Below are 27,494 nucleotides of genomic sequence, written 5' to 3'. Positions count from 1 at the left end.
TTATCAGGGTTGCTGCTCCACAAGGCAAGCCCCCCATTTGACCCCACCCCCTCTTGTGCAGCCTGTGGGGGGGGGGGCTGGTCCTACTGGCAGATGGTGGGGAGGGAGACAGGGAGGACCGAGGCTGTGTCCCTGGCAAGTCCCCAGGTGGCCTCTGGCTGGCAGGGCGTGTGTATGGGGTGTCCTTTGGGTCCTGAAGCCCCTGTGTAAATTTATATGTAAGGCCATAAGCCTTTTATGTGCTGGTTGAAATTACTGTATCAGGCATGGTGGTGCTGGTCTGTATCCCAGCATCTGGGGAGGCTGAGGCAGGAGGGTCCAAGTTTCAGGGAGGCCTGGGCAACTTAGTGAGGCCCTGTATCAAAATTTTAAAAAATAATAAATTTTTTAATAAAAAATAAAATGCCTGGGTAAATAGCTTAGTGGAACAGCGCCCCTGGGTTCAATTTCCAGTATCAAAAGAAAAGAAGAAAAACAAATTACTGTTTGATGATGTAATACAGTCGCTAGGCTCAAAAGTGATCAAGCCCCAATAGGTGGAACCTTCCAGTCTGGACTCTGCCGCCCTCCCCTGCGGGCCCGCCAGCGGGTGGGGTCCAGCGCTGACCCACGCGGCCCCTGCACAGCGGGAGAAAGCGGCGACACGAGGTCTGGGCGCAGGATCCGCCGCGCTCCGGGCTCCTGGAGCTTTGCAGCGCTCTCTGGGCGGTTCCCTCTGCCCGCGGCGTCTTCAGGCCTTCAGGTGCGCGTCGGAGGGCCGAAGATCGCCCGCTGGGTCCCTCCCGCAAGGGCAGCCCCTCTCGCACCGCGCCCAGGATTCCCGCCTCGCCTTCCACTGGGGTCCCCAGCCCGCCTGCAGATCCGTTGCCCGGGACCCTGCATTCCAGACTGAAGTCCCCAGGACCCGGCTAACGCGCTCCTTTGCTGGCAATAAGTCGTACCCCTGCAACCCCGACCCGAATGTTGGGGCGCCGCCTTCTGGGGGCGGGGATCTTGGAAGGAAAGAACCTCGATTCCTCCGGGGTCCGGGACCCAGAACGTCGGGGTGCGACCTCCCGCCTTCCCCTCACCTCTCGGGCGCCTGGGGCCCGAACACCAGCACCACCCCCGCCCCCGCCGTCCAAGGTCACGCCCCGCCCGCCGGAGGTCTGCAGCCCTTACTGAGGACCTGGCCCCGCGGCGGCGGGTTGGGGACCTCGGCTGGGACCTGAGTCTGGGTCCAGGCGGGTGGGGCTGACCTGAGCCCGAGAAGGTGGGGGTTTCTGCCCCTGGCAGGTGCGGGGTGGTCCCCGGCTTCCTCAGTGGACCCGGTAATGCGGGAGCCCCCTGCGCTCAGCTCAGGTGAGGACACAGACCCGCAAGCACTCGCGAGGCGACATTGGATTCGTCACAGGTGGGCCCCCAGGGTCCAGGCCGCCCTGCGTAGGTTTCTGGCCCCATTTTGGGCGGAGCTTTGGATGCCGCGGGGCCCTCTCCGGCCTGAAGCCGCCCCACTCCTCCGGGTTATGGATGGGCCAGCTGGAGCGAGCCCGGCCTGACGGCAGACAGGAAAGGGCCCCGCGGGAACACTTAGCACTTCATTAACCTGTCAGCGCCTAAAAGGCCCCAGGGGCCTGGGGGAGGAGCTCTGGCCTGAGCCCCAGCGGCGGGGCCGAGTATTTGCACCGCGGGGAGGCTGCAGGAACGCCAGCCGCAGGCCCTCTTCCTGAAATCCCAAATATGACCTGGTCTGGAGTAGATTGCCCCTGGGGACCTCCCTCACGGGGGGGGGGGGGGGCGGGGGGGGATCGGAAGTTGTCATTTCAGAACCGGGTAGGTCTCTGCCTTCTGCACCCCTCCCAACCCTGCCCCCAACCAGGCAGGCCAGTGGGGACCTCTGGTGCTCCCGACCCAGGCCATTTCCTGCAGGGCTTCTGTCCTGAAACACCAACATCCAGTTCCTTGGGACTTCCCTGACCATCTTGTGGGGACCCTGGGGGCATGTGTGGCCTCAGGACCCTTCTCCCCTCTGGCATCTTCTCCCAGGGCCACTGTCCTCTGATAGCTGTCCGATTCTGAGGCTGCCCCAAGGGGATGCAGGCCTGGGGGCTCAGTCACATCCCCCTCTGCTGTCCTGAGGAGCTGCCCCCTCCTTCTGCTCAGCAGGTCCCCAGCTCGGGACAAGCCCCTTCACCCTCTGAGCCTCAGTCTCCTATAGGCAGGGCCCCGTGGGGTGGCACACAGCAGGTTCTGTAAACAGGTCCAGGTCCAGAGATGAGCCAGTCTGGGAACTCTCTGGACTCAGCCCTGAAGACCCCTGAAGGCCAGTGCAGTCAGCATGGCTGGACATCAGGCTTCCTCGGTGACTCTCAGAGTCCTTTGCCCCATTTCCACCACTGCCAGCCCCCGGGGCCCTGGGGGGGCAGAGTATTTCCCACCCGTCCTGCCCTCCCCTTCCTTCCCCCAACCAGAGCTTCCTCATTTTCAAGATTGGTGGGGAGGGAGTTGGGAAAGGATCTACCTGACAGGCCTGGAAAGGTGGCTGGTTCCAGCCAGTCTCCCCACAAGGACAGCTGGCCTTGGAGAAACCTGGGGATCCCAGGGAGCAACTCAGAGTGGGTTCCCTGGGTGCACCCCGCAGGCGGCTCCTTCCCCCACCCAGGCGGGGGCTGAGAAGGGGGAGGGTCCAGAACCCTGCCCAGGTCTCCTCTCAGAGGAACCCTCACTTTGGGGTGAGGGAATGCATGTGCCTAGGCTTTCAACTCAGGTCTCCCCTTTAGGGAGCTCCGTGGGGAGGAAGGCAGGACTCAGAGGGTGCCAATCACAGGCCTTGGGTCACACAGCAAGTTAGCAGGCCAGCTGGGATTGGAATCCAAGTTGGAGAGACCCCATGGACTGGTACCGGGATCTTGATCAGCTAACACCAGCTCCCATCCCCCACTCACATTACACTCCCCAACCCAGCTGCACCTCCCACCCTGTCCCTCTGTGGGACGGACAGACTATTCCCTGCCTCCCTCCTGTGCTCAGGAGCTTGGCCAAGATCCAGAGCAAAAGAGAGCTCAGATCTAATCCAGGTGCCAGCCCAGGCAAGGAACAGCAGCCCCTGGGGTACACCTCTCCCACTTTCAAAGGACTGCCTCTCCCCACCAGCAACCTCCTTGACCTGCACCGCCCTCAGCCTCACCGAGGCTACAGGCCTTCCAGCAAATGTAAATGACAAGTTTATTGAAGTCTTGGAAAGAGCCGATCACCAGAGAATAAATAAAAGTCACAGGACATTCACAGGACCAACAGGTATCGACACTCTGGTTTTCAGGAATGACTTTGACTTACACACAGCCATCCTTTGTGTGGGGCAACTGCAGGTGCCTCCCAGAATGTCTTTTTAAACATCTGATGGAGGAGGCCTGGTGGGCTCTGAGGGACCCTTGCCCCAGCCTCCTCCAGTGGGGGACAATTCCGTGTGTCCCCATCAGGCAAAGCCCCATCAGCGTGGAAGGGCAGCTGTTTGGCAACAGGCAGGGCCTGGACACTTGGGGTCCTAGGGAAGTGTGCAGTGGGCAGCGGGGAGGATGAACAAATCTGGGCTTAAAGACTGACTGTGGAGCAGAAGTGGCCCCAGGGATCTCTGCAACCTCCACAGTATTCAAGAACAGAAAGATCTGAGACCCTGGGGAGGGGTGCAGGGATGAGCAGAGAAGGTTGCTGGTAGCAGAGAGGCCCCCAGAGCCCTGAGGAGAGGAAGGTCCTTTCCAGGGTCTTGGTGGCCACAGAGGACACAGGCAGTGCCCCCACTCTGCACCCCCCACCTCCTGCCTGAACAGGCAGATCCCTGACCTACAGTGGGGGCTACAGGGTCAGCACTCAGAGACACGCGGTGCCTGGGAAATGAAGGGCAGTTAATGTTATCTTGTGTGTTTAGGTTTTGAAAGCACTGTCCAGCCAAGGCTGTGCTGGTCTGGGTTGGGCAGAGGCCTGGCCTGGAAGAGAGGCAAGTGCTCCGTTCACTGGTCAACAAAGGGGGAGAAATCTGCTTATAAAACATAGCCCTGGAGCCACTGGCTTGTGGGTGGCCACCAGGCAGGTTGCCCCTGTAGAAGGAGCATTGTCCTGGGAATCCCTCGGCCCCCAGGAGGGGCCAGAGGCGCAGGCAGTGGGGGAGGCTCTGCAGACACTAGGCCTCCCTGGTTGCCCTCATCCTGCTTCCCTTGGAGGTCCTTGAATGGAGAGTGCAGCCCCCGGAGCTGCCCATCCAGGGGCAGCACCACCAAGACCCCTCTCCTCTGGTACTGGGTGGAGCCGGGGGCCTTAGTCAGAACTGAGCATGGTCCACCTCATCCAGCCAGGAAGCAGGACTAGCAGGGAAGTCAGGGTAACCCCCGCTGCTCCCGGTGGACAGGTCAGAGCTGGGTCCGTTCCCTGCCAGCACCCTCATGGGCGGAGGGCCTCCTGGGGCTCCTGAGGGCACAAGGCCCAAGCTGGTATCTGGATACACCAAGCTGGAGAGGAGGGGCTGGGGGCCTGGGAGGCTCTGTGGGGCAGCGGGGGACGGGGGGATGCCATAGGGGCTGCTGGGGCGCAACTCTCGCAACTCTCGGTACTGCTCCGGGCCCGCCAGGCCTCCATGTTCCAGTGCAAAGCTGCCCAGGGCTCCTGAGGGCCGGCCCAAGGCAGGGGCAGGCTCTCCTAGGCTGCTGTACAGGCCATTGGCGGGGCCCATTTCAGCCATGGAGGGCTCATCTGCAATGGAAGCAGAGAGCCTGTCAGTCCTGTCCTTGAACCTTGGTTCCCCTCCGTGCCCATCCTGGCCCAGGCAGGGGACAATACAAGAAAGAAGGAAGTGCAGAGAAAGAAGTCAGGTCCTGCAGAAAAGGACTGAACTTATCCCCAACTCCAGAAAGCCTGGGCTTTTTTTTTTTTTTATAATTTTTTTTAAAATTTTTAATATTTAGTTTTTAGTTCTCGGCGGACACAACATCTTTGTTGGTATGTGGTGCTGAGGATCGAACCCGGGCCGCACGCATGCCAGGCGAGCGCGCTACCGCTTGAGCCACATCCCCAGCCCAAAGCCTGGGCTTTTTATCACTCACCCTGAAAATGGGTTGCTTATTCTAAAAATCATGGCAGGGGCTGGGACCTCCCCCCCACGAGGCAAGTGTCTGGCAGAAGCCCAGCTTAGGGACCAGTCAGGGAACAGGGGCTCTGACCAGCAGAGAAGAGCAGTGGTCCTGAGTGACCAACCAACAAGGCTTGGAATGGAGGGCCAAGGTCTAAACCAAGCCAGTTTGGAAAGTAAGGCTGGATTCGGAACCAGGAAATTCACAACTCCAGGCTCCCTGCCACCAATAGAACCAAAGTTCTTGCTCAAGCTCCCAGCGACCCCATTAGCAAGTACCAGTCTGCAAGGGCATGCAGTGTCTACCCAGGCCTACCGGTGAAGGAGACCTCGGCGTCGCTGTCCTGCCCCTCCTGGATGCTGTCCTTGTCCGACTTGGAGCTGCCACGGGAACGCTTCATGTTGCGGAAATACTGGCCCCAGCGCTGCCGGCCTGCGTCCTTTTTCAGCCTCTTTTCCTTGGCCCGGCGGTTCTGGAACCAAACCTGGGGGATGGGGTGGTGAGTGGCCGCGGGGCGGCGGCGCTTTCAGTCTCTCCCCTCCACCCCACTTCCCTGCTTTAGGAAACAGCTCCCAAGTCGCAGCGCGGGGCTGCGGCGTGAGCGCCTGCGGGGTGGGTCTTCCTGCTCTCGGGCGCCAGGGGACACGGGTCGCTTGGAAGCGCTGACCTGCACGACACGCATGTCCAGGCCGGTCTCGGAAGAAAGCTGCTCGCGCACGTGGCGCGCGGGTTTGGGAGAGGTGTTGTAGGCGCTCTTCAGCGTCTCCAGCTGCTTGGCGGTGATGGTTGTACGCGGCCGCTTGGCGGTGGCCTCGGCCTCTGCGGAGCAAGTGGTGAAGCCGGTGGGCCCCCTCTGGGCGCCCCCGCCGCGCCCACCCCTGACCGCCCAGACGTCACCAGAGGCCCCTGCTGGCAGGCCCAATCGCGGTAGCCCCGGGGACCCGACGGATTTCACGGACCTGGCGGGTGCCCAAGAGAGGGGATTACCGGTAGAGGGGGCTTCTGTTCCTAGTGGGCTCTGGATCCCGAACCCCCAGCCCGATGCCACCACACCCAGCAGCCTGGGAGGAGCCCAGTGGTCTCGTTCCCCTTTATTCTGAGTGTGGGTAAGGCCAGGTCTTCATGGTCAAGGTGACCAAATGCAGACCAGGAATGATAGTTCACGTAACTCAGGTAACCTCCCGTGCCCGCTAGAACGCACAAGTCGCTAAACCCCAGGCCAGGAACAGCCAGCGGCGCGTTAATTACCCCGGCCTCGCTCTTGGGCCTGCGGGTCCTGGCGCCCTTACCTCCCCAGTCCCAAACCGCCTCAATAGAGAGCCCTGGGGGAAGTGCTGGAGGTGAGGATTCCCCCCAAGGCCCACCCCAGGGATTGGAAAGAAGGTGGGGTTTGTGCCCTGACGGCGCCAGCCCGGTGACCACCCTCCAGTCCCACTGACCTCGCTGCTTGGCTGTCTCGTAGTCCGCCTTGCACACCAGCCGGCTGTCTTCCATGAGGTAGAACTCGTCGCCTGTGGCCAGCTGCCGCTTGCACACCACGCAGGCGAAGCAGTGCAGGTGGTATACGAAGTCCTGGGCGCGGCGCACCACCTGCGTGGGCGGGATGCCCAGCTGGCACGCGGCGCACTTGGTCCCGAATCGCCTGCGGGGCACATAGGGCGCGGCTCAGCTCAGCGGTAGCACCGCAGGCGCCTTCGCAGGGAGCGGGTTGGGTGTGAGAGTGAGCCAGAGCTGTGCCGACTGCCCTGGGCTTGGGTGTAGGAGGAAGCTCCTGGCCCAGTGCCTCCTTCAGGCCAGCAACCTGGGTGGGCCACATGTACTGATGAGCAGGGGACCCCGACTTCCTCTGGAGGACCTCCAGGAGGAGAATCTGCTCTCCCGATGGATGGGGAAGATTAATTTGGAGGGTCAGGACTCCAAGTGGGGCAGTTCCCTCAGACCCCAGAGGCCTAAGCTACCCCCCCCCCAATTAGGGACAAAACAAGCACAATTTAAAAGGGACTATAACAATTCTACCAAATTATCTATATCTACATCAATCATCTATCCAAACGCTGGGGGTTGAACCCAAAGGGGTGCTCTACCACTGAGCTACACCCCCAGCCCTTTTATATTTTTTTCTTTTGAGACAGTGTTGCCTACAAGGAGGAACCCCTGCTCAGCCTCCCAGTAGCTGGGATTACAGGTGTGGGCCACTGTTCTTGGATCTTTTTAAACAACTGCTTCCATGATTCACAAAATGAGTTATTTGTGGGGGGTACTGGGGATTGAACCCAGGCAAATGGTCTACACCACGCTACATCCTCGGCTCTCTTAATTTTTTAATTATTACTAATTTTGAAACAGGATCCCACTAAGTTGCCCAGGCTAACCTCAAACTTGCAATTCTCCTGCCTCAGCCTCCTGAGTAGCTGGGAATACAGGTGGGTGCCACCACACCTGGCTAAAATAAATTACTCAAAAAAATATTTCCTGATGTCTCATCCAGGCCAAGCCACCCAGGGAGCACCCCCTAGAACTTGGCAGGTTCCCAGGTATTCTGCCTGTAGTGACCGGAGGGGGCTGGAGGACACCTGGAGATGCAGGCTGTGGGGTGGGAGACTTGGTTAGAGTGGAGGGTGGTGGGTCCCAGTGTGGCCGCACTTCTGGCCTCCTTTCTGTGGGGGCAGGTTGTGGGTGCCCTCCCGTCGCCTCCCACAGGCAGTAGCGCTTACTTGAAGAAGTCGTCCTTGCAGTAGACACTGTCCCCCCGACTAAAGCAGCGCTCGGCCAGCGGTGTGTGACAGTCACTGCACTTGAGGCACTTGCTGTGCCAGTGTCGGTCCAGAGCCTTCAGGATGAAGCGGTCCAGGATGTGCTGATCACAGCCGGCACACAGGGGTATCTCTGTAGGCAGGGGAATGGCCCAGGTCACTGGCACCTCGAAGACCACAAGCCTCTTCACCAGTTGGAGCCAGCCTCCCATACATTGGTCCCCAAGACCCGGACGCTGCCTAGGGACCCCCTTCTCTGCACACCATTACCCTGCTAGCTCAAGCAGTTTCTTGGCCCCCCAAGTGCAGGGACCCAACAGGCACCTCATCCCACAGCCTGACAGCAGCCAAAGAAACAGAAGTAAGCTTAGAAACCTGTCTGGGAGCAGGGTGGCCAAGTCACCCCGTGAGGTCGAGTACTGTCAATTTACAAGATATTCAAGAAGATGCATGTTGAGTTCAAATGAAAACCATACCCCACGGCACTAGGTTCCACCTTTGGCACCACATAAGAATAAATAAAGTTATGTGTATTACAAATACACACACACACACACACACACACACACACAAAACATACCCCAGGGGGATCTGCTCTAGAAAGTAGGGCAGAAAATGGGAAAACTAGTCCTGCTAACCCTGGAGGTGGGCACACATGGGACACAGGTCCTGGGACACATCCGGGCATGGGGCACATCCAACTGAGCGTTTCCATTACCTTACACAATAAGCATCATGACCTCAGGCTCTAGAGCCCCCAAACCTGTGTGGCTGCCCAGCCTCAGGTCCCTGTTAGTCTCTGAGCCCTTCTCCTCTTTGGACAGTCTCAGGAGTATTTGTGAGTAGATTGGCTAAGTGATCTGCTGCCCACAGGCTCAGGTGTGGTGGCAGAGTACCCAATGGGTGGCTGACTCTCCCCACCCAGTGCTCGCCAATGCCATCCCCAGGAACCTGGGGCCTTTAGGGCAATCAGGCTGGGGTGGGGTCCGAGGGTGCCCTTCAAGAGCTGTGAGCCCAGGAGGAGTTATGAGAGGCTCTTCCTGGTGTTTGTGAGATGAGGACTTCTGGTAATTTAGAAAGGACAGCCATGAGAGTGGGGAGCGGCCAGCAGGAGCTGGCACCTACTCAGATGTGACCCACCTCACCAGCTCCCTGTCTACGGACAGGGCAGGGAGCAGGAGGGCCCCAGTGGCTGGGGAGCAACTGAAACCCATCGTGGGAAGAGGACATCGCCAGGAGGTCCGCTCGACCTCCCTCCCGCATTGGCGGGAAACCCGCGACAGACGGACGGACCGCGTCAGCGTCCCGCGTCTGGCAAAACCGCTGCCCTGGTCACCGAGAGGCAACGGCAGCCGCGAGGCCTGGGTCCTCACCGCCAGGGAATGAGCCTCAGGGAGCCGAGGACATCGGCTCCGCGCAGCGCGATTCAGCACCGCGGTCCGGACAGCGCCTCGTCTAAGCAGCCGCAAGAGCCCGCGTGGGACAAAAGCCAAACCCACATCCCCGCGCCCTGGCTAAGCCCCCGTGGAGCCCCCGCGGAGCCCCCGCGACCTCGGCTTACGCTGCATGGCGACTCCGGCCCCGGCACGGTCTCCACCCCTGAGGCTGGCGGTCCCGGAGCCTTGGCGCCCGTCCCAGGGCTGGCTCGGCCAGCGCTCCCTGCCCTCGCGTGCCCAGCCTTCCCGCCTCCTCTCCCTGCGCTTCCCACTCTTCTCCAGGCTCTTCGGCCAACCCCTCCCGGGAACCGTCGGAAAATAAATGAATGAGTAGGGGATGGAGCGACCTCGCAGCCTGGTCGTAGCCCCCTTGGCCCGCTCCGTTCCTCCCACTTCCCCTCCTCAGCCTTCCCCACCCAGAGCTCTCGTCGGCCTGGAGCGCGCAGAGAGCAGCCTGGCTCGGAGAGCCACAGCGCCGGCAGGAGACCGGGGCCCCAGAGAAGCCGGGCTTTTCCTTGCAGAGGGTCCTGACAAACGGCGGGTGGCTCAAGAGACCCAGATTAGAGAAATTACACCGTTCAGTTCGACCCTGGCTCCTGCCTGATTGCGCTCCCCTGGAAAGTCGGGTCTGGGCGAGGGTGGCCCTCTGGGGGACCCTCCTGCTCCGTGGTCACTGGGCGGGTAACAGCCCCTACACCGCTTACACTTCAGGGGCGGCTAAGGACTGCCAAAAGTCCTCTTAGCCATTCCTGGACACCCGAGGGTACCCTGGACCGAGGACCACATGCCCGACAACAGCGCCAGGGGCCCTTCACACACCGCGGCCGTGATGCACTGGCTTGGTTGTGCCGGGGCCCTCGCACCCGCTCCGGCCCAGGTCCTTTGGCCTCCGTGGCCAAGAGGGAAAAAGCCCGAAGACCTCCTGGTCTCCCTGATGCTGCCGCTCGACTGGGCACCCACCTCGGCGCAGGTCAGCCCTCCGCGCGAGCAGCGCCAACAGCAGGTCGCCCCCCGCCGATTCCCGGGCCGGGTCCAGCTCCCCGCGAGCCTCCATGGCGCCCGCCGCCCGGCACCTCCGCTTTCTGACCCCGAACTTCCCCGGGATCCGGGGAGGCCGCAGACGCAGTGGCCCCTAGCCGGCGTCCGAGCGACTCGCCGCGTTGCTGGGCGCTGCGCCGGCGGGCCGCCCCGGGGCCCCGAGCCTCCGGCGGTGCGGAGGGCGGAGCGGCCGGGGGGCGGGGCCGCGGCGCGGGGCGGGGCCGGGGGTCCCGGAGACTCGCGCCCGGCGATCGCCGGCTCTGTGCGCCTGGCCCCGTACCTACGGTGCCTTCGCACCGCTCTGCGTTCTTGTCCCTAGAGCCGGGACGGCAGGGGAGGACCCGAGTCAAGGCTGCCCGCAGGCGCTCGCCCCTGCCTCGCAGCTGAACTCACTTGGGCGCTGGAAGGGCTGGGGGTTCTGGGAGAAGTTGGCAGGGAGGGAGCTAGGTTCTCCTGATGCTGAAATTCGGCCTCGAGATCTGAGCTGGGAGCCTTCGCGACAATGTCTGGTCCGCGGAAGCGCAACCGAAACCCAGAGAAGGTGAGCGTTGCCGCCAAAGGCCTCACAGTAAGAAGCTAGCCGCGACCCCAGACCTTCTACGCCCATCCCTGCAATTTCCCACTGGCGTGGGCACTGGAAGGAAGGCGATTCTTAGGAGAGAAGCAGGCCTCTGTCCTCCGCCTGGAAACCCATCCAAGACCCTGGTTTAGGAGGGACTGAGCTGGAAAAGCTACAGGATGTCCCCTCGCTTCTCTGCCCCCAGCACTCTGGCTACCAAAGAACAGTCCCTGCACCCGATTTTCCAGAATCCTGCTCCCAGTGCAAACAGGTGAGCCAACTGGAACCCATCCATCCTTTCGTGTACATCCCTTCCTCTGCTCAGAGGGCCCACAGTCCTAGGTCATCGACCAGGATTTTAGTCCTGTACGGTCACTCAGAGACAGAATACAGCATGGGGCCCTGGCAGCCAGCAGGATCCTGGATGAAAGCGCTGGGGAAGCAGTAGGTTGAACTAGTGGGTTGAACCTCCAGGTCCCTCTACCAGGGGTCAGATGGTGATACCCTCTCCACTCAGTCTTCTGAATTTCGAGCTCTAAGGGCACAGGACTGGAAGATGGGCATAAAAGAGCACAGCCCCTCCGTCCTAGCTCCAGCACACAGCATGCCTGGTTGTGAGCACAGGCTCACGGGCCACCTCTCTCTTGCTTTGTACTACACCTGTTACTCCAGAAGGGTCAGCACACACACACTTGTGTGGAGCCGAGTGGGTGCCTGGTGCACTGGGGTGAGGTCCGTTGAGTGTCAGCTGCTGCAGAGGCGGTCTGGCAAGGGCCATTTGTGACAGGACTGGGGAAGGGAAGGCCCCTTCTGCTGGGCATCTGGCCGGCCCCACCAACAATGCCTCCATTATTTCCAACGTCTGTGGCAATGGAATGGCCCTTGGAGAGGACAGTTGGGGTGGGACACCAAGACTGGGGTCCCCTACTGCAAGCCAGGGCTAAGAAGGGAAGTGAAGGGCTTCATTCTCTGGGGGACCTGGTGCCCCTCACTCTGTTCCATCACAGGCACCATTTGCAGGTCAAGCACCAGGCTCCCCGGGCCACCCTCGGCTTCCCTCCCAATCTGTTGCCATTTCAAAGTGCCTCCCCCGTCTCCCTGGACTTTCCCTGCAGCCCTCCCTGCTGCACCCGCGGCCCGCGGCCCCTCCACCCGCCTCGGCCGCCCTAGTTGCTTCTCTCTCCGCAGCTCTTACCCTGCGTCCCGACAAAGGTGCAGAGGGCAGCAGCCGCCGGAACCCCTGGCCTTTCTCGGTCGCCTTCGAACTCCGCTTCCAGCAGCATCGCGGTAACGGGTCGGGTCTGAGTGGGCGTAGGCGGAGGGCTGGAGCTCCGCAGAACCTGGAGCGTCGCGGGGCAGACTCCAGCACTGGGCCCGCGCTGTCCGCGGTGCTGAAGGAAGCATCCGCGCGCCCCCAGCCCTTTTGGCGCCTGTCCCCCGCCCCTCCCCTGTCCCCGCCTCCGGCCCCCGCCCAGTCCGGCGCACGTCCCTAGCACGCTGGGTTTGGCAGGACTGGACCCGGTCCCGGCGGCCCTCGCCTTGGGCAGCCATGCCGCCTGGCTCTGCCCTGGCCGGGAGGCTCCTCTTTCGCAGCAAGCGGGTCGAGGTGCCGCCGGGCTGGAAACCTCTGAACCCTGCCCGCTGGACCCTCAACAACCTTCTGGAAAGCAGGGAGCACCCAGGCTGGGGGGGACTGGACCTGGAGCGGAGGCTCTCTCCTACAGACATCAGAGGCCTTTCACTGCTGCGGCTGCCGCCCTCAAGGTACTGTCCCTTGCACCCAACATCCTTCTGGCCACGCAGGATCACAGACAGAAACTTCCAACTCCAGACTGTGAGCTCCAAGACCAGGTACTGGAGCCCTGAAGGCATTCCCGGTGGAGAGGTCTGCTCAGCACACACTGCCCGAGGACGGCAAGGAAGGGGCTGCCCAGGTCTCTCCGTGGGAGGGTCCTGGGAGAAGCTAGCCATGGGCAACCTGCGCGTCTCCTGCTTCACACGGAATTGAGTGTGTGGGGGGTGGCTGTGGGGTGGCTATGGGGTGGGCTGGGTCCCCCAGGGGCTTCCGTAAGCAGGAGTGCCCGTGGAACACGCTGAAATAGTGTCATCTGTATGTGTCTCAGGGTGCTGCTCTTAGCTGCTGCATCTGGTTCTGCTCTAAGCAGGTCATCTAAACTCCACTTTCCGGCTGACTTTTCCATCTGACTCCCGGCTCTCTTCCAAAAAGTGTCTTTGATTCAATACAAGCAATCCTAGAAATCCAGAGTAGAGTCCATAGGAGTGTAGATGGGAGCCCAGGTCCATTCTGTTCCCATTCCAGAATCTCACATTTCAAAAGAACTGTCACGGCTTCTCCAATGTCAGATTTCTTTATTCTTAAAATGTGCACATTATAATTTTTACTTAAATACAAAATGTCCACTTCCCTTGCAGGTAAGAAATTTCACTGACATTTCCATGTCAAATGGCTCCTTTTTAAACAAAATCTTTCCATTAAAAATAAATAAACATTTAAATTACGGAAATGTTATATTCATTAGTCTCAATACCTCTTAAAATACTTAAACTTTATAAAACCACCTCACACCTTGTGGCACCCTCAGAGCTGGCACCCAGGGGTGGGGCTGTTCTTTCCCTCCTCCAGGACACCCTGCGGGGCGCCTTAGTGACAAGCGTGTCCCCAGACATTGGTGGCCTTGCCCTGTAATAGGAGGGAAGCTGGAAACAAGCCCTGCCTAAAGCAGCTCTGCCAAGGCCAGATGAGCAGCGCACACTCCACGTTCCCGGGGAGATGCCTTGCACCCCCCCGCTGGAGCTGTGGGTAGACTTGCCTGGTTTTCAAACAAAGAGATATGACGTCTTCAATAACCAGGTACACACCAGCCGTGGAGGCAAGCTCCCGGCTTTTTAAAGCAGAGGATTCTAGAGGCTAAAAAGCATCATGAAGAAACCTCACGGCAGAGGAGTGGAGCAGGAGATGGAAGCTGCCAACAGCCCACCCCCACGGTCCTGCTGGCCTCAGGCAGCTGCCTGTGGCTCCCCTACCCATCCTCTGGTCATCCCAGTACTCCAGGACTGGACTAGCCACAGCCCAGGGAGGCAGCTGTCCATTTCCCTTAAGTGGCAGCAGTGACAGCAAGGTCATAGGGTCTTAAACGACATCCACGTGACCAAATGTCTTCAGGACACACTTGAGCATCAAATACAAAACAGCAAAGTAGAAAAGGTATTTACAGGCATCTGGGTCACGCACGTGCACAGAGATGGGCACACCAGAGCATGAGTCCACCATATCCAATGAAAGCTCGTGGGACAAACCAATGGCCCAGGACTCTCCATGAATGTCCCAAAGCATGTATCAGTTTGCTCCCTTTAAGTCTTCAGAGGCTGATTCACCACTAAGTGTTTTGGGTTTAATAATGTGTTTAAATTGCTAAATGGTTAAAAAAAAAAAAAAATCATTCCTGAGGCCTGGGAGACCAGAGCCCCTAAGAACCTTGTCCACAGCTTCAGGTCAGGGAGGCCTGTCCTACAGGGCCCATGGCCAGGGGCCTCTGCCTTCCTCACTGGGCCTGTCCCTGGCCTCCGTGGTGCCTCATGTGGGGCTGGAAAAGGACCAGAGTAGACAAAGGGCTCCTACAGAGGTCATCCAAAGACCATGCCCCCAAGAGCAGACGGGTCCTCCATTCCCCTCCTGTAGACCTAGTCTTCAAACCCACCACTGGGCCCAGAGCTCCCCCAGGACAGCCAGATTGGGATGACCCTCACTTACGTCTCTATCATCAGAAAAGCCACCCAACGAAAAGGCACTGCCACCACCCTGTCCCTCCCAAGCCCCAGGCTTACTCCCCAGGACCCTGAGTCATTTCTGAGATACAGCTCTCCCCTGGCCGGGTTCCTTGAGTCTCCACATCTGAACGGATCACCCTGCAGGGCACAGGACTGACTACACCCTTCCTTCTCTGCTCCCGAGTTCCCTGAGCTCCCACACAACTGTTCTTTTGCTTAAGTGGAGACAATCAGGTGGCCAAACAGGAGATCCCACATCACTGGAGCACCACGTCTACTCTGAGGGCTGCAGGGCACACTGTGTGGGGAAGGCTCCTCCAGCAAGGCTTCTGCCAACACAGAAGCAAGGCCCTGTAGAGCTGTCGCCTGCGATCACTGCGGGGCACAGGACAGCTGGGGCTGCTCCTCTTGTTCCTTGACCTCAATGAGGTCACCGAGTCTTCCTGCAACAAGAGCTGCGGGAGGCATGGACAGGGTTCAGACGTGAGCACGCCCACAAGACCACCCAGTCTCCACAGGCCTGTGAGGGGACCCAGGTGTTGAGCCCCTGATCATAAACAAGAAAGCTGCAGGTGGCACAGGGGGCAGGGCTTCCAAGGGCTTCCCGTGTGCTGCCAGCACTGCCTCGGGAGCACTCTACACAGCTGGGTGGTGAAGCCGGACTTTCCATCGCTTGGACCTCACTCTGAAGAAGAAGTACATCACCATCAGGAACAGAGAGGAGGCCACATACAGCAGCACGCAGAGGCTCATGTCCAGGCTGGAGAAGCCAACCCCAAGAAAGGGTGCGGCGGCCTCAGCCTCCTGGAGGGCCCCAGGCCCACGGGGACTCTGGAGCCTCAGGTCCAGCCTGTGCTGCACATCCTGGGGAAGGTCAGCTCTGGGGCCGAGCATGCCAGGCGGACGAAGACTCTCGGCATCTTGGTCTCTGCGGAACTTCTCTGGGGGAGTCAGTGCTTGGCCCTCCACCTCGCCCCTGCCCAGGGCTCTTCCCTCACTGGACTCTCCCTGGTCTGCAGAGTACGTGTCTACGAGGTTGCTGCTGCTATAGTACTGCTTCAGGAACACCAGCACCTGGCCCTCGTTCCAGCTGTCCAGGCCCTTAATTTCCTCGTGGCAGGCTGGGCAGAGGTCTGGGGTAGGCCATGGGACCTTCGGAAACTTGGGATCTTCACTCAGGTGGCCTAGGAGAAAAGGAAGGGGAGAATCAGTGCAGACAGGCCTTGGCCATGGATGCTGGGCCTGGGCAGGTGGCGGGCCACAGGGCTCTGCTGCCCCCTCGGTCCTTCTAGGCAGGCAGCATCTCTTGCTCCCTCTGGTGGGCCCCACGCCTGCACACACCAAGGAAGAACCCTGCACACCTGGCCCACCTGCCGTTGCCTGACCAAGCCCTAAGGCAATCCACCAGCTCTGCTCTGCCAGAAGGACCCAAAGGCCCCACCTCCTACCTTCCAGGAGGCCCAAGAGGCCCAACACCCCACCAAACACCGCCCACTCTGGCTGCCAGGGGTACTGCCCACCTCGTGGTCCTTTGAGAGACAGGTCCTGGGAGACCCCTTTTCTATACATGGCAGGACGCCGCACAGCACCTTCCTCTACTGTGGTGCCGCTCAGCTGCAACTGGCTTCCTGCTCCTGAACACAAACCTACCCCAAGCAGGGTCTCCTGCCACAGCCCTACTGTTCATTCCATCACACTTCCCAGTGAACAGCCAGGCAAGCACCTCTGCCACGGACGTCCACATACAGCTTTGCACACTTGCCTGAGCACTTCCTTCTGAGTGTGGACGTGGCTGCTCAGCTGCCCTCAGAAAGGCTCTCCACCCTCTCCCAGCAGCCTTGCCTGAGGCCTGACTCCTGCCCTCCCCTGGGATTTCTCCCTTCTTCATTCCTCTGATCGAAAGCCTGACAAAGGGCCACAGGGAGGCTCCTGCCAGCAGGGGACTCAGCAACACCTGCCTGTGTGACCTGAGATCAGGGATGCCCTGCACCCAGGTGTGAGCTAGGGTTCCCCTGGTAATAATGCTAACCTGGCTGCAGGGTCCGGCCCAGCTCCCCTGCAGAACCAACAAAGCTCCCAGACAAGCCTCCGTGGTGCTGATGACACCTATCCTGCTTGCTGTGTGCCATGTGCTGGACACAGAGCCAGGAGAGGACAAGGCAAAGGCTAGTCTGCACACCCCAGGAGAGGCCACCTAGTGGGACTTGAGGGTGGTCATGCACAGAGATACACCAAGTGCTGCAGAGTCAGAGCTGATGCTGGACAGGAGACTAGGCCAGACCCCTGAGGGCCTCTCAGGCTGGAAGGGGGACAGAGAGCAATGCATGGAGCCTCAGGAGTGGCCCCACCACATAGGCCAAGGGACCCCCACCGCAGCTGGCTGATGGGAACAGGCTGACAGCAGGGCTCCTGGACAGGGCAGCCCCAATTGGCATCTTGCTCCGGACGCCTCAGAGCTGAGCGCCCAGATGACCAGAGACCTCTATGGGGAGGAGGGAGAGGCCCAAGAGGCGCTGGGTGTGGAGAGAGCCCCCTGTGGCCTTCGAGGCTCACCTCGAAGCAGAGCTGACAGGGAGGGAGCAAATCCCAGGGACGCAAAGGCGCCCGCAGCCCTCAGTGCAAAGAAGAACCAATTTTCTTTAGTGCTCCAGTTGTAACGTGTTTTTATGACACAGTGGATTAAGTGAGCACCAAGAGTTCAGCAGCATTTTCTATTCATCTCTATTAAATTCATTTTTCAGTGGAATTATTTTTAAGCCTAATTCTAATCTGCCATTGATTTTGGAAGTCTGAATTACTTAACTCTGAGAAATTGCCTGTGCCCTATTTAGTTTAAATAAAACTACTCTGAGAGGTTTGGCTTACAGTCTGAGAACAGATTTTAAAGATACTAAAATTCCTTATAAAAATTAATCACATCCTTAATTTTCTAGTGTCAAAATTACTTGGAGAAGGGTGTGACGCAAGAGAGAGAGCCATATCAGTCTCTGTCCACCTTCATGAGGACCATGTACCCCAGAGTGAGAGGACAAGCTAGACAGCTTGGGACCTGGAGGCCTGCAGACCTGGCTGTCCCCAACATATGCCTCACCCATGCTGCCCGCCCGACCAGGCCCACAGAGCTGTCCCAGGGCCAGGAACACCCACCGGCCAGGCGGCTGTTGACTGCGTTGTGCCGGCTCCAGAGCCAGAGCACAGCTTGGTCCAGCGTTTTCACGGAATCCATGGACTCTTTAGCCATTGCCTCGAAATGTTCGCCACATTCCTTGCACCCAAAGAAGGTCTGAATGTACCTCCTCAGGGTCTGCAGCACGGCCTGGGGGTCATCTTCAAAACCTACAAGGGAACAAGAGCCACTGGTGCCCCAGGCCAACAGGTCACTGCTCAGCCTCGTGCCTGAGGCAATGCAGGCCAGCTTTGAGTCCCCATGGAGACTAAGGACACAAACTAGGGGCCACAACTTCCCCAGATACCCTGGTGTCCCAAAAGGTGCACAAGGCCTCGCAAGGGCATGAGGACGATGGTGCCCACACCTCAAAGGGGACACCTCATTGGCATGGAGTCCTGAGTTGTGTGCTGGTAGCAAGGGGGACCAACCACGAGTACTCAGTGCCACAAACGCCACAGCCCTTTAGAAGGCTGTGCTAACACCCCACAACCAGGCTGTCAGCTGCCTCTGCCCTTGGCCAAGCTCAGGACCCAGAGAGCGATAGGCGGCACAGGCCCCCTTGCCTGCTAGCCTCCCTCCTTTAGCCCGCCCCCTGCAGTACTGGGTGCCCTACCACATCGGCAGAAACCCACCCAGGAGCACAGAGCCTCAGGACTCGCCCTGCTGAGGACGACCTTCCTGAGAAGTGGTGGTCAAGGGCAGGCAGGTTGGTGAGGCTGAGCCTCCCGGCGGAGCAGTGGTTCCACAGGGAAACAGCCCAGTACCCATGGCCATGGCTAATGGCACAGGACGGGACAGGTACAGCTCAGTGGGGACACTGAGAAGGAGCAACAAACACCTCTACAGGCAGCCCCAGCCCGGGGGCAGAAGGGAGCAACCGGAAGCCCAGGCGTGGGGACGGGGCGGCCAGCAGCTCCGCTCAGACGAGCGTGCAAATAAGGGAACAGGATTAAAGCTGGCCGCACGCACGTCAGCATCGAAAGCCACGTGGCAAAAACGATCACCAAAAAGATGTGCTTGGGGGAAGGAGTCCCTCTCCACCACAGCAGGCCCACATGGCGTCTGCAGTCCCTGTGGAGGACAACTGTCCATAAGCCTGACCTAGGTGTCCACCTCTCGAGGACTGCAGGCTCCTGGGTCTAGGCCTTTGCAGTCAGGGTCTCAGACCAAGACCCTTGTTTGTTTCACTCTGAAAAGGCAGAATTCAGCCCGCTGGCTCTGGGCATGCTCATGGCATCCAGGCAGTGCCCTGTGACCTGGCCCGTCTGGCCCCCACTCCCTGCCGGGAGCTCTCCAGACATCTGCCTCACATCAGGGTAATCCCCCTCCTCTCCCTGCAGACGGCTGCACGTTCGAGGACCCTAATCTTTAAAGTGGACAAGAACCATAAACCTCTACCTGGGGAGGATTAGAGCGCTCGGCTGGCGCTTTAGTGGATGGGTTTAAACGTGCAATAAGGGAAGAAAACCTCCAAGACTTAATCCCACGCCTCGTCTGACCCAATTCCCTCTGCGGAGAGCTCCTCCTCGGAGACACTTGAGCTCAGGCAGGAGGGCGGCTGTGGCTGCGCTGCTGCCTCTACAGCCCACCCCTCAGGCGTCAGCTTTGTGCCCCAGCACCCGAGGGCCTGCGCCCTGGCCGTCACACTCCACAGTGCTCTGGTGTGACAGTGGGAGGACGGGTGCTGGCACGAGCCCCCTTCTCTCACCAGAACACCCCACCCAGGGGTGCAGCCTGGGTGTGAAGGGCCTCAAGTCACAGAGCACACCACTCTGATTCCAACATCTGGGTGGCTCCTGAGGTTCCCCAGAAACACCCTCCTACTTTCTGGTCCCTAAAGGAATGTGCAGGTAAGACCACACCCCAGCAGCAGCACTGCACGGTGTCCCTGGGGAGGTCAGTGTGGGTGCATCCAGACAGCCTGGTGGTGCCTCGTTCCTGGACATGGTCCTGACAACGTGGCCTGGCTCCTGCTCCTAGGAACAGGCAGACGCTGTTCCCAGCCCTCTGTCTGGCTGCACCAGCGGTGCTCCTGGCCCAGCTCTGGGCCTTCCTGGCCAGGATGCCACCTGGAGGAGGCCGGAGCTGGCCTGCAGGAGTACAGCCACTCCAAGGCTCCTTGGATTCCAGCTGCCCCCAGATGACCATAGCTACAGGGGTGAGACCCTCCTCACTGACAGAAGAACTGCCCAGTCGCGCCCAGACCAAGCTGCAGACCCAACACACTTCGGGCAAACAGAGGCAAGGTGTTCCACAGCTCAGCACTGGGCACTAGGCAGGGCCCCAAGTCCAGCCACCACTGGGCTTAGAGCGAGCGTCAGTGGCCTGGAAAGGCAGCCGAGAGGGCAGCCACCCCACGACTGCACCAGGCTCACGGGGAAGCAAACACAGTGCCCTAGCACAGGGGAGTCCTGCGTCCAGGCGCGTCCCACCAGAGGGGTTCATGGCAGGGTTGAGCTAGCAGTTTGTAACAACTGGACTATCAAACTCAACTTCCTATGGTTTTTGTTTTGTTTTTAGTTGTTGATAGACCTTTATTTTATTTATTTATATGTGGTGCTGAGAATCAAACCCAGGGCCTCACACAAGCCAGGCAAGTGTGCTACTGCTGAGCCCCAGCCCCAGCCCCTTCCTACAGTTTTTAACCTCGTAGCAGGTAGCCTCTGGGATGGCCCCTGGTGCCTGCTGCCTGCAATCTGGGGCCTCACAGAACACTCTCCAGGGAGTAGGTGACCCACCAACTCACTTGCAATGACCAGAAGATGGTAGAAAAGAAGAAGTGTTGCCAGAGACATGCTGCCTCTCCCAGGGCTCCCTCAGAGCCAGAGGCTGTGGTGGGTTGGCCCACGGGGTGGGACAGGGAGCAGAGCTTGTAGGCATGGCAAGAGCCCGGGGAGGATGGCAAGGAGGTGCCCAAGAGGCAGTGAGCGGTCTCTCCCCAGTGGGGCCTCAGAAGCCTCAAGCAGAGGACCCAAGTTAAGCCACACCCAGGTTCCTGACCCCTTGAAACTGAGACGATAAAGGGAGGCTGGTTTAAGTTGCTAAATTTGGGGGCGATTTGTTAGGACCCCCAAATTAATAACTAATATGCCCCTCCAAAAGGTTTTGCTGACCTTCCTGTTTTTTTCTGAGCACACACTGCAGAGAAATCCCTGGCCAGGGGGCTGGGGATGTAGTTCAGTTGGTAAAGTGCTTACCTCACAAGCACAAGGCCCTGGGTTCAATCCCCAGCACTACCAAAAAACAAGAAAGAAACCCCTGGCCAGCAGGCTCTGCCTCCCATTTCTTCCCTGCAGGTCTGCCATGCATGGGCTTGTAAGTTCACGAGGGGACTCAGGCTCATGGGTGGGTGCCGTCACGTGTGCATTCTGAGAAAATGTCACATCTGCCTCCTCTGTGTGGGCCCTAGGCACCCAGATGATGAGCTGCCTCACAGGTAGCTAAAGTAACCCTGATGCTTCTGGCTTCCCCAGTGCACAGCACGGTTGATGCATCAGGCCACCAACCAGCCACCACCGCAGCCCAGGGGGCGGTTTACCTGTGCCCACCAGTGCTTCTGGATGGGTAGAAGCCTGCACAGTCAGAGTGTGGAACAGCTTCCAGAGCGAACACGGGTAGCCCCTCAACTCTGGGCGGCTTCCTTGACATCCTACCCACTTCACATGGTTGGTAAGGAAGATTCCAGAAATCTGGGGAAGAAAAATGATGTAAAGAATGAGAAACAATTGTTGCCACAGCTGCTGAAGCCAGTCCACAAGAGCGGCACCGGTCGGCTGTCCTACCTGCAAACATCTGCGCTGTGGTCTCATTCAGTACTTGAACTTCACCCTGAGGGCCGAATGCCTACCTACTAAAGGGTCTTAAGATATGGGAGGTGGCCTTTTCCTTTTTGTCATAGGACAGAGGGAGCGTCCTCTCCCTTGATAAGTCAGCAGCATCAAACAGAAGACGCCACGTTTCCTCTTCAGTTAGGGTCAGCTGTGACGAAGACACTGCGAGTAAAACCCACCAACATCTACCAGCAGCCAAAAGGGCAAGGCGTCTCGCCTTCCAGAGCCAATGGCGGCCTAACGTGCAGCACGGCTCACAGGCACGCAGCACTGGCTGCGGGGACGCAGGCCCTGCACTCAGCCAAGGGGCAACCAGAGCTCCCAGTTCCATTCTGGAGGACACCGCTGCACCCAAAGATTGGAGAAGGACAGAGGCAGAAGCACAGCACTCATTCTCGAGACACGACGGCACGTGGCGGGGGGCCAACACCCGCAGCAGGGGTGCACACAGCACAAGGACAGGGCTGGCTGATGTCAGGGAGGTGAGGACAGAGGGGCTGGGTGACTTCCTGCCCTTGAACCTCTGGGGCCAGGAGCCGCTGCTCAGGCTTGCAGAGGGAAGGCCGCACCTGCAGGCACCTGGCCTGGAGGCCAGTGGGCTGCCCACTCACTGATGCCTGGCTGTAGGTGTAGAATTTACAGGAGTTTACTGAAGTTGAAACAAACAAAAGAAAAACAAGCCCTGTGCCACACGGCTGCCATCTCCACAGGATGTCACAGTGCACTTGTGATGAAGGGTCCTTAAAGTGACAACTTCAGCATGACTTGCCAGCACCACACAGGAGACATGCAGTTGTCACGGAAATAGGGCTCTGACACTGTGGACAGCAAGGTCCCAGGGGACCACCCACAGGCCGGTGTGGTTCTCCTCCCGCCAGTGGCAGGCTCTGGGTCCCAAGCCCTGGGCAGGAAGGAGGAAGTGTGCTGGTGAGCAGGACAACTGCAGTGCCCGGGGTACCCTGAGCCCTGGCAGGGGTCTGGACTCACCCGCATCTCATTGTTGACCAGGTCAAGGACGGCACTGTAGGGGATCCTGTCCAGGGGAAGGCTGGCCAGCCATTCCTGAAGCATCTCCAGCAGCTTCCTGACAGGTGGTCGGCCGGGGAACAGCTGAGCAAGAAAGGACCCATAAGAGCCTGTGGGAAGAGTGCTGCCCAGCCCCGAGTGCTTCCGGGGCCAGGTCTGGGATGCAGGTGGCGCAGTCTGCAGGACAGGACCGAGCTTGGCCTGACAGTCTGCCCTGCGTAGCTCTCCAGGGAAATGGCTCCATCTATTTGAGGGTTAAACTGGAATGAGGAGTTTGTGAGAAACTAGAGGTCCTGGGCAGAAGGGGCAGGGGTGGGAGTCTGTGGGACAGAGATGTCCCACCAGCTCCCTACCCAGCCTGTCCTATGGACTTCACCCACCTGGCCCCCATGCTGGCTCACACCAGGTGTCAATTCATGATGACAGACCATGGTGACAGTTTGACTCATTACCAAATTGTCAAGGGCTTGTTGGCCCTGCTGAAGGTTCCTCTAACTGTAGCCTGACCCCACAAGCCCCTTCCTGCTGTGTCTGCCCGACTGCCTCGACAAGGTGTCTGGGAACAATGACCTGTCCCGGTGGGTGATGCTGAGTTGTCACTGGAGCCTAGAGAAGCACTGAGCTAACCTGGTGTTCTGTACTCCTTTGATAAAGAACAATTGTAAACTGCGGAGCCAACCTAGAGGCCCTTCAGTCGATGAACGGATAAGAAACTGAGCTCTATATACACAACAGAACAGGACTCGGCATGAAGAGAGAACAGATCATGGCATCTGCTGGTCAACGGTGGAGGTGGAGAATAGAATGCCAAGCGAGGTAAGGCAAGCCCCAAACACCAAAGGCAGAATGTCCTCTCTGGTAAGGGGGGCTGATCCAGGATGGAGTGCACGTGGGGAGACGAGGAGCTCTGGACAAGGAGGGGGGCGTGGGGTAGGGAAGATGGTGGAATGAGATGGACATCATCTCCCTAGGTGCACGTATGACTGCACACGTGGGGCGACTCTGCATCCTGTACGACCCGAGAAACAAAAAGTTGTGCTCCGTTGGTGTAAGATGAACTGAAACGCCTTCTGCTGTCATGGATAACTGACTAGAATTAAAAATAAAAATAAAAGAACTTGGATGTGGACATCCTCTTAGTGCATGTGCAAAGTAAGGCTGCCAAAGACTAAAAAACCCAGCTGAATGTCACAGGCAGACCACCAACATCACATTCCAACACAGTGAAAAAATTGTCTATAGACGTTTATCAACTTACCTAAATTGTTTATTTTTTGACATTTAAAAAAAGTTTAGAAAAATTAAGAATGATTTATTATCTTGACTTCCAAAGGTGTGTCAAGCCAGAAGCACTCCGGCCAGCTGGTACGTGGGAGAGGAGGAGCTGCAGAGAGGAAGCCCATCCCAGGAGGAGGAGGAGGAAACGCAGAGAAAGCCCTCGGTGGCGGCCACGGGAAGGCACTGATGGACAGGCTGGCCGGGCGCTGCCGCCAAGGACCCACCCCAGCCAGCTTCCTCATCCCTGAATGGCACGGTGGGGTCAGCAGCCATCCAAGCAATTCTCAAGCAGGGCGTGGAGTGGCAAGCCTGAACTCCCAGAGATGGGGCCGGCTGAGGCAAAAGATACGTGAAAATAAAAAGGGCTGGGGTTTCCCTCAGTGCTGAAGCACCTAGGTTCAATCCCACTATTGCAAATGTATCACAGGACTCGTTATTTTTTAAAAGATTTTTTCAGTTGTAGATGGACACAATACCTTTATTTTACTTATTTATTTTTATGTGGTGCTGAGGATTGAACCCAGGGCCTCATGCTTACGAGGCAAGTGCTCTACCACTGAGTCCCAGCACCAGCCCCAGGACTCTTTTTTTTTTTTTTTTTAATTATAAGTTGTATTTCCTTCATTTTTCAAAAATCATACTACACATGTAAATGTTGACTATCCCAAGGCTGGAATATAAATTGCTCCTTTGGGGACCTTACTATTGGCAAGAAAAGTCCTATCAGATCTGGATCCTAGTCCTGCAGACAGTAATGGGGACACTGGATCTGGACTATACCTGTGACAGCAGCAGGGGCCAGGTGTAGGGGGACAGGCTTGAGGTAAGGATGGCCTCTGAGGTCAGAGAGTAGAGGCTGTAAGTCAGGCTCCCAGGGCACTAAGGCCAGGAAAAGGAAGGCTCAGACTGGTCCCCAGGGAGGGGAAGGCTGTGGTCCCAGCCGGCCCACACAAGTCTCTTGGCCCCCAAACCAACAAGCCACTGGCTCCCAACCATAGAGCCAAGTTCTTGGCAGGAGGCTCCCTGAGACACCTCTCACGTGTCCCACACACCAACACAGGAGCACCTGCCTCCTCCACCAGGGCTCGGGATGGAGGGCCATCGGCCCACCTCAGAGGCACTATGGACCAGGGCCACCCGTAGGCCAAGCTCTGAACAGCAGAATGCTGTCCTGACTCCTCCTTAGAAGCCCCTGCACCCTCAGCAGGACTCCTCAAGGGAGCCGTGTGACCCCAGCTCAGCACCTCCCCCCCAGCCCCCTCCCCCAGCCCTCTGGAGGCTCCTGTCAGCCTGGGTCTGGCCATGCAGTACGCTCCTGCCTCAGCACCCCCACCCCACCTTGCCACACAGCCTGGCTCAGCCACCACCCCACACCTGGAGACGAGTCCCCTCCTCTGAACTCCAGACAGTGTGGCCTCCCAGCCCCCTCCCAGGATGGGCCCTTGCAGACTGAACCTTGCCCAGCAGACCCAGCTCCACCAGGCAGGGCTCTCATCTCCCTGGTGACCCCGCAGGGGTTTCAGACCCTGTGTCAGGCAGGGATGGCTCAAGCACAGTACCCAGGCACCTCCCAGAGCCTGGCCTAGGAGAAGACTCCTTGCCTGCAACTACACAGCCCACCTGCTGCTTCTCCCTCACACCCTCTCCACCGCCTGCTCCAGAGCCCAGAGAGCCCCAGTCTAGTCAGGGCTGAGGGGGCTCCACGGCCCCCGCTGTCCCAGCTCCAGGAAGCCAGAGCCCAACCTTTCAGACAGGCTCATACCCCCACTCCCCCCAAGCCTGGACGGCGTCCCAGGGCCTGCACCGAGCACACGAAGGGCGACTAGGAGCGGAAGGGCAGGCTGGGCTATGGAGAGGAAGGTGGGAGGCAGCCGACCCAGGCCAACAGACGAGAGCCCTCAGCACCACCTGCTGCAGAGCCTGATGCCCGCACCTTGGAGACGACAGTCACGAAGTCCCTGAGTGTCTTCAGCTGGGCGCCAGCTAGCGACTTGTGGGCAGCCAGCTCTACCCTGAGCAGGTAGTGCAGGCAGGACTCCAGGTCCGCCATGTACAGCTTCGCCCTGGAATGGAGCACAGAGTCAGGTCCGATCCTTCCTTTCCTTGACCCCACCCTGACCCCCGGAGGCTTCCTGTGGGGCCAGCAGTGGGGAGGCATCCAAGTAGCCTTCCCCACCGGCCCACCCATGGCTTTGGCAGGAACACTTGCCTGTCGAACTCTCTCCAAACCACCACCTCTGAATTCTCTGCTTTGTTTGGTTTTTCAGGCAAGAAAAGCGATTTTTTCCTCACATCCGGCAATGACTTCAAATAAGAGGAGAAAAACGACCGGAGAGGCTTTGCGCTGTGAGGAAGGAGAGGGGAGAGGTGAGGACACTGGGCCAGGTGCTGCCTCCCTGGCCTGTCCACCTGGGGTTGAGGGCTGTGCTCTCCGGCCTCCCCAACCCCACTGTCAACTCTGGGCACTCACTGGGGCTGGGGACCAGGAGCAGCGGGCAGAGCCTCAGGGGCCCTCAGGCTGCCCTCCCACCTGAGAGGAGACGAGAGGCGGTGTGCAGACCACCGCCGAGGTGCAGCTGCAGGAGGACGAGGGCTCATCGTGCTCAGTGGGACCTTAAGATGCTCGTAAAGCTGCTTTGAGCATCTGCCAAGATCAGCTTTATCCCGACTCATTTCAGATACGCCTGGGTCTCACCGACATGCCCACAATCTGCCAACTGGCGGGCATCTGGAGCCAGGCCCAAGGGGCCATCAGCCCCTGAGCTCTGCGGGGCCAGCCACTGCATGGTGTGGCGAGCACACTTCTGGCATATGGTGGAAGCCGCCCGGCACATCCTCCGCAGCTCAGGATTCATCAGGGGCAGGCAGAGCGGCTTAGAGTTTCCAAAAGGAAAGCAGGAGCACTATTTGTACAAGTGCCAATGTGATTCTGTGATAAGAGGCTCTACATGTGACATGAAGCCACACAAATATCTGCCCCCAGGACCAGCAGCCGTTGTGGGAGCAGGTCTGCCATGGAGTCTCTGACATGGCTGGGCTTCCCAGGGGCTTGGAGCCCATCTGGACAAATGGGAAGACTTTCGAGTTCTAAATTTTCTTCTTTGTTTGAGGACAGATACATGCCCAAGGTATACGTGGGGCTTCTGGGCAGGGCCCTCCTGCCTGCTGACCTTTGAAGATGTAAGACAAAGCCCATGGGGGCAGGGAACGTGGGCTGCCTTCTTCTGTCATGTCCTTGGCAATCAGAGGTACCTGGACGTGGTGACCAACCAGAAACTATTGGATAGATGGGGCCATCTCAGCACAGGCTGGGACACCCCTGGCCCCAGGGGCCTTCAGGCTAGTGGCTGTTGATGTTCCCCAGGGCAGGGGACCCGTGCACCACAGGGCAGCCTAGGCTTCCTCCCGCAGCCTCCCGACCCTCTGTCCAGCTGCTGCTTCACTCTGGCAGTTGACTTCACTCAACCCTGTCTCTGGGGCGCCAGGCACACCGACACTCAGAGCAGGTCCACCAGGG

General features: G+C 59.0%; 2 protein-coding genes across 5 annotated transcripts in view; both read right to left on the bottom strand.

Moving 5' to 3' along the window:
* Positions 1–4,294: 4,294 nt before the first annotated feature.
* On the bottom strand, positions 4,295–12,181 carry LHX3 (LIM homeobox 3; the record flags this gene model as incomplete). Of its 2 annotated transcripts, none has more annotated exons than XM_081278607.1 (6): positions 4,295–4,722; positions 5,415–5,583; positions 5,767–5,918; positions 6,539–6,741; positions 7,814–7,985; positions 12,081–12,181. In XM_081278607.1, 6 exons carry the CDS (start codon positions 12,166–12,168, stop codon positions 4,295–4,297), a joined length of 1,212 nt encoding a protein of 403 aa, XP_081134733.1. The 2 variants fall into 2 exon arrangements, with proteins under 2 accessions (XP_081134733.1, XP_081134734.1); XM_081278608.1 differs by lacking the exon at positions 12,081–12,181 and adding an exon at positions 10,249–10,342.
* Positions 12,182–13,241: 1,060 nt separating this feature from the next.
* QSOX2 (quiescin sulfhydryl oxidase 2) overlaps positions 13,242–27,494 on the bottom strand; it is a 28,882-nt gene continuing 14,629 nt past the window's right edge. Inside the window, exons 7-13 of one of the 3 annotated variants that reach the window (XR_014020503.1) lie at positions 26,187–26,321; positions 25,911–26,040; positions 22,661–22,783; positions 21,382–21,532; positions 17,822–18,010; positions 14,410–15,858; positions 13,242–14,356 (exon numbers count right to left, since the gene is read on the bottom strand). Coding sequence is in view for 2 of the 3 variants with exons in the window: in XM_081280990.1 (XP_081137116.1) it covers positions 15,311–15,858; positions 17,822–18,010; positions 21,382–21,532; positions 22,661–22,783; positions 25,911–26,040; positions 26,187–26,321 (1,276 nt within the window). In the remaining variant the exon portion in view is untranslated. Of the gene's footprint in view, positions 15,859–17,821; positions 18,011–21,381; positions 21,533–22,660; positions 22,784–25,910; positions 26,041–26,186; positions 26,322–27,494 lie in introns of all 3 variants that reach the window. The other 2 variants (XM_081280990.1, XM_081280991.1) reach the window with 2 other exon arrangements.

Source organism: Spermophilus citellus (assembly GCF_964194105.1).
Source record: "Spermophilus citellus genome assembly, chromosome: 2".
NCBI classification, from domain to species: domain Eukaryota; kingdom Metazoa; phylum Chordata; class Mammalia; order Rodentia; family Sciuridae; genus Spermophilus; species Spermophilus citellus.
Note: the sequence above shows the minus strand (reverse complement) of the source record. Positions and strands in the feature narration are given on the sequence as shown.